Source organism: Fragaria vesca, linkage group LG4 (assembly GCF_000184155.1).
Source record: "Fragaria vesca subsp. vesca linkage group LG4, FraVesHawaii_1.0, whole genome shotgun sequence".
NCBI classification, from domain to species: Eukaryota; Viridiplantae; Streptophyta; class Magnoliopsida; order Rosales; family Rosaceae; genus Fragaria; species Fragaria vesca.
The window spans coordinates 13,991,710-13,997,373 of NC_020494.1; the positions used below are offsets into that span (position 1 = coordinate 13,991,710).

Below are 5,664 nucleotides of genomic sequence, written 5' to 3' on the forward strand. Positions count from 1 at the left end.
TATACACAGTTTTTATCCAGAGTGGAGCCCCGTTTTGAAAGTGAAGTGTGAGGCTCCTTATTTGGCTCACTTTTAGGTCTTATTTCCAGATCTTCACCGTTCAGTATCTAGAACATAGTGTGTATGTCATTTGTGTAAAATTTCATCTAATTTTAAATCTCAACCTACGCATAGCAGTGATAGCACGCAACAAATGACTTGAAGCATTCCGAAGAGATAACACCCTTCGCTTCAAAGTAAACACAAAACCAGACAGGTCCTACTTCCAAAATTTTGAACAACGATCTACTTGGTATAAAAACGTAATGAGCAACAACGCAAATGTAGAACACAAAGACAATCTATTAACTCAGGGTGTGGCAAGGCCACATAGAATCGATTAATCATTCTCATTTCAATGCATTTGAAGCAATATTTCATCATGATGAACCCCTCTAATCCTAGAATATCAGAGTAACAGGATGGTAGAACATGATTATGGCTTTTAATCCTGATGTTACCAGCGAAAGTCACTACTTATATATGATAATGTGACAATCCTAGGCAAATCCAATTGATTAATGTCTTTCGTTTGAAAATATATCTGAAAAGAATAGTAAAGCTATGGCTATACATGAAACAGACATAATTTGCAGGACCTGGAATACCATGATCAGCCCCTCTAATCCAAGAACATCAAGGATGGAGACTAATAAGATGATAGCCATGGGGCAACATATCATTATGCTTATATCGTTCACTTTGGTCCTGATGTTACCAATAAAAAGACATTACAATGATGCAGCTTGTGGTTCCTCAGTCTCACAGTAATTACATGATACATCTTGTTCCTTGCTCTGGTTGTCTACTGTACTTTCTCAACTTCTTCAGCATCAGGGAGGCTCCTTAGCACCTAACAGGAGACAATTTTATTTAATGGTGCTTGCAGTGATAGCCTCTATATTATTCATATAAATAAATTAAAGTGTATGTTTTTTTTTTGAATGGGAACTGTGGAAATTTAACTAACCTCATGAAGATACCATGATGCAAATGCATCGGTAGCAGCATACTGCAGCTGCTCTTTTGATAAATATTTGGTCTCCCAGTTACCCAGTCGAATTTTATTGGGCTTCAGAAGCTGCAATACATTGGTAACATTAACAGGAATTTTTATAACTTCTGTACTGAGAAGAATATAATTATAGGTCAAATGCCAGTGCAACATTTAACAGAGTATGATTGAGATTCCATCTGTTCAGTAGTTTTGCTGAGATTTCCCAGAAAGAGAAACAATTAAAAGTTATGCAGAATAGCAGATAGCAGAGAAAAACCAAGGACTACCTGTTTACAAATGAGCTTCTCAGTTAGGGATGCAAGACCCCAATTCTGTGAATCTCCAAGCTTTTGATTAGCAAGATATGAAAGATCCTCCACAGCTTTAATAGATACATTATAATCCTTGAAAACCTTAACAGCATCATTAGCTATACCAGCTCCAACCTGTTGTATATCAGATTTTATATTAGAATGAAACTAATTATTTAGTACAGTAATAAAATATGAATGTCTAAGTGGGAAACTGCAGCAATTCTGTACGTTGATACATCATACAGACCTTGAAAATTGAAGAACTTTCAAGAAGTAACTGCAGACTTCGAGGGATTCCAGAATGTATGATATGCATCACATGACAACAACTTGTGTCTCCACATATCTGCAGGACTGCAGCCTTCCCTGGTGGAACACCTGCATATTTAGGGTTTCCCATGATGAGGATCCAGAAAGTCCAAGTTGATGCATATTACTTCAATAGAAAAATAAAAATAAAAACAAAACCACACCCTGCTTCAAGAATAATGTATGAGAACATCATGTTTAATTGCAGAAATCCCAACATAAAAGTGGTTTGTAAGCCATGAACAAATAAGTAACCAAGGAACTTTTTTAACATCAAATTGCAACAAACATGTGGTGAAAAGAGTTCCAATAGAATTTTAGTGGAAGAGCATCACTCTCGGGAGTTGGGAGCCAGTATGAAGACTTTCCGACTCCACCAGAAGGATCATGGACATGACAAATATCACAATTCCAATAGAATTTTAGTAAAATAGAAGTCTGGTGAAATGAATACACCTATGCTCAAAACTCTAGGGTGAAGCTGGGATCTCATTCTGTTGAGGGTATTCAGTTAACAGCTATGTGTTTACATGGAGCAGTTGTAGAATGGAAAGAAAATGTACAAGAATTTAGATATGTCTGGAAAACTGATCATGCATCAAACAACATGACAGTCCAATTGTGCACCATTTGGAAATAAGTGTATTCTTTGCAAGTAAAATAAAATCCAATCAAGATGTAGAATACCAATTTAACCATACGTAGAGAACAGATAAAAGTGAGTGAGAAGTTCAAAGAACATGGACGTTAGCGAATCATAGTGCTATAGTGACCTGGGTTGTAAGGAACAAGGATGTGGATGGCACAAAGTAGTGGCATAAGAAGAACCCCAATAGATTTTGTCACGTCCATTTTCAGAAAGAAGAGGCAAACAAGATTAGAGGGTCTAATCCCCACAATGTGCTGACTCATCAGTGATCAATATTATGGCCAGATGAGAAAAGTTTTAGGGAAGAACCAATGAAGTCTTAACAACACGTATACATCAAGTAAAGAGACAAGATTAATCTAACAAAAAAGAAACAATGCATAAAGGAACAGCATAGCTAACCTCTTTGGAATGTGGGTTTCCACTCAATGTCAAATCCCACTGCATTTTGACCCATTTCGTTTTGCTTTGCTTTCACAGTCTTTAAGATATCCATGGCAGCTTTCTCCACTTCAACTGTGGTCCTGCTATATGTAATCTGACCTCCAAACTTCAACACAGGATATCTCATCCTTGTATTGGCTGCTTCAGAAAAAATAAAAAAAATAAATTCAATACAACAATATGTATCTTCCCAAAATAATATACATAATAAAACGTAAACTTTGCCAATATTATGGTGTGGAGATGATACAGAAATGCTTGTGCCCAATATAAATCATTTAAAACATTTGCAAGCAAATAAAACCCACTGAAAATTAGGCATTGTAAATCTTCTTAACTACACCATTATAAGAGCAAAAATTATGCTAAATCATTTTCACATATAAAATTTCCCCTAATACTCTTACTTCGGACTTAAGGCATTTGTCCAACAGTAAATTGTCTTATCAGAGAGATAGGTAATGTCATATGTGTGAACTAATCCAGATTGTTAGACAAATGGTAATAGTAGGGACTGCATCCGCCAAATCTGACTTGGACAGTTTAAAATCTTGCTGAGTACATAACCACCTTCTCAATTCTTTGAATATCTATGCCTCGAAAGCAACAATGTAAACACCCAATGGGGTTGGTCTAGTGGAAGCATGCTAGGCTGCAAGTGGGGCGGACGCTGCAAGGATTCTCCTGGTAATAGGAGGTCCTTGGTTCGAACCCCAGCTTGTGAAAAACATCCCTTGGGGAGGGATCATACCTAAAATTTATCCCAACCCCGGAGTGTTAGCTCGCCCGGCCACCATTTTTGTAATAAAAAATATAAAAAAAAACAACAATGTAAACATTTGGTGGAACTGAAAGTCTAGAAGTAACTAGTAGATAATGATAGTGGCTTACCATTTAACATCAGAAACAAAAGAATTATCACTTAGAATGTGAAACGCACCAAAAAATTGATGCATGCTTGGTTCACCCAATAAAAGGTTGGCCTTGTTTTGTTCTGTGACATAATCCAATAGATCTCTAGGTAATTCTCTAGTCACATCAAAAGTTCTAAGAAGACATTGATTGTTCACAATACATTTATACTATGTGCACCCTATTCCGGACCTCAAAAACAAAAGTCAACCCTAGAATTGTGATATGTACAACTATCCTCTGTATTCGAATCCACCCAAATTTCATAAGAGCTCACAGCCCCCAAGTGAAGGGAAAAATAGTTAACAGAGAAAACTTCCATCCCTATTGATCCTCAGTCAAAGTCCTCTCTACCAACATTCATAAACTCCAATTCCTTTTGTCCCCACACACTCCTTCCAAAAACTATAAAGCTTCCTCAAGGATCACCACCATTGTCTCTATTCACAACCTTTCTGATGATCATCCACCAGTAGTTACCCTCACCTTCCAGGCACACTGGCTTGGAAGGCAACAAATTTAACCTTGTGTCTGTTCCTTTCCAAGACATCATATTTATCCAAGTCTTCTCCCTCCAATTCAACCACCTCTTGCCGAGGTGCCCCCATCCAACCATTACCTATACTCTATACAACCTTAGCCTTTCTAAAACCTGAGGTGCGTCCCCATAACATGAAGCACCTACAGTCATAATGCCACTTCACAGTATTCTATTCATCTGCAATCCCCAAATCCAATACAACACTCCGGCTCGCCGCACAGCCGCAAACCGAGCTCTGATTTCTACAGAACAGATAGCTAAAATTTCTACTGAGCACTAGTATTTCAACTTTTTCAACCAAGAATAAAACGAACTCAAATGCAAATCCAATACAATTTTTCTCTCTCTTCATTTTCAATAGAAACAATCATCATCTCAATTTCCAATTCAATTTCTTAAGCAAAAACCTAAACGAAAATCAGAATGAGGCAAACCTTGACGACATGGAGAGAGAGCGAAGGCGTTGGGATGCTGGAGAGCGAGAATTGAACTCGGCAGTCGGCGGCGGGCACTGTGGGACTGGTCCGTGACGACTTCGTCGACTGGATTTGCGCGTCGTTTTTTGGAAGTTGCAGCAGCTTCGAATGCGGCTTCAATGGCTCGTAGGTCTTCCTCTGTGAAGGGCTCATCCCACTCCGGATCCGATAAGGCGGTGGCGGTGGCAGTGGCTTTGTCGTCATGGTGGGATTGCGAGTGCTCCATCTGCGGCTACTCCTATTACGCCATTCCACTCATTTCTCTCTGCTGCTTTCGGAGACCTCAGTGTTGGATACGTGTTGAATGTTTCAAAAGTCTGTTTGTTGGAGTTTGTAGTTTGTTAGGTTTCTGCTGTTCAAGTTAGTCGATAACTCCTGTTGTTTAGGAGCTTGTTTTGTTTCAGTTAGTACTTTGACTATTTTCTTAACTAATTACCACAATCTTAAGGTTGTTAAGAGATGTGGGCTGCGTTTATGCTTTTCTGTTATTTGTAATGGCTTTATAAAGCCAAGCTTATTTCAATTGAATAATAACAATCATTTAAAGAGAGTTAGTGAAACATTTTTGTTTAGAGCCCGGTTGTTCTTTCATTCTGGTATTAGAGCTCCGAAAGGGGCTGATTGTGAGAAGAGTGAAATACTACGAGTGGAAGAAAGTGAGTGTGAAGATGGCAGCAGAAACAAGCAATTTTGCGCAGCCTTGTATTCCTAAGTTTGATGGAGATTATGATCATTGGAGTATGATCATGGAGAATCTCTTGAGATCAAAGGAGTACTGGAGTCTTGTTGAAACAGGCTACATAGAGCCGGCTGTTGGAGAGGTGTTGACAAACCCACAGAAGAAAAGCTTGGATGAGATGAAGTTGAAGGATTTGAAGGTTAAGAACTACCTCTTCCAATCTATTGACAAGTCTATTCTGAAAACCATCACTCAGAAGGAGACTTCCAAACAGCTGTGGGATTCGATGAAGATTAAGTATCAA

At 38.4% G+C, this 5,664-nt stretch overlaps 1 protein-coding gene across 1 annotated transcript; it reads right to left on the reverse strand.

The window, feature by feature from the left end:
- Window positions 1-527: 527 nt before the first annotated feature.
- LOC101311662 (Werner Syndrome-like exonuclease-like) lies at window positions 528-5,030 on the reverse strand. Its single transcript, XM_004296961.1, has 6 exons — window positions 4,640-5,030; window positions 2,711-2,890; window positions 1,598-1,728; window positions 1,324-1,482; window positions 1,010-1,120; window positions 528-892 (listed from the first exon to the last, which is right to left on the reverse strand). Exons 1-6 carry the CDS (start codon window positions 4,905-4,907, stop codon window positions 845-847), a joined length of 897 nt encoding a protein of 298 aa, XP_004297009.1. The 5' UTR covers window positions 4,908-5,030; the 3' UTR covers window positions 528-844.
- Between the last annotated feature and the right edge of the window lie 634 nt (window positions 5,031-5,664).

What these genes read in the sequence shown, in the direction of transcription:
- LOC101311662 (XM_004296961.1), bottom strand. Translation starts at nt 4,907, where the DNA reads ATGGAGCACTCGCAATCCCACCATGACGACAAAGCCACTGCCACCGCC. An exon ending in GAAACCCACATTCCAAAGAG is followed by an intron (nt 1,729 to 2,710) that starts GTTAGCTATGCT and finishes CTAAATATGCAG; the next exon opens with GTGTTCCACCAGGGAAGGCT. An exon ending in AAAGTTCTTCAATTTTCAAG is followed by an intron (nt 1,483 to 1,597) that starts GTCTGTATGATG and finishes GATATACAACAG; the next exon opens with GTTGGAGCTGGTATAGCTAA.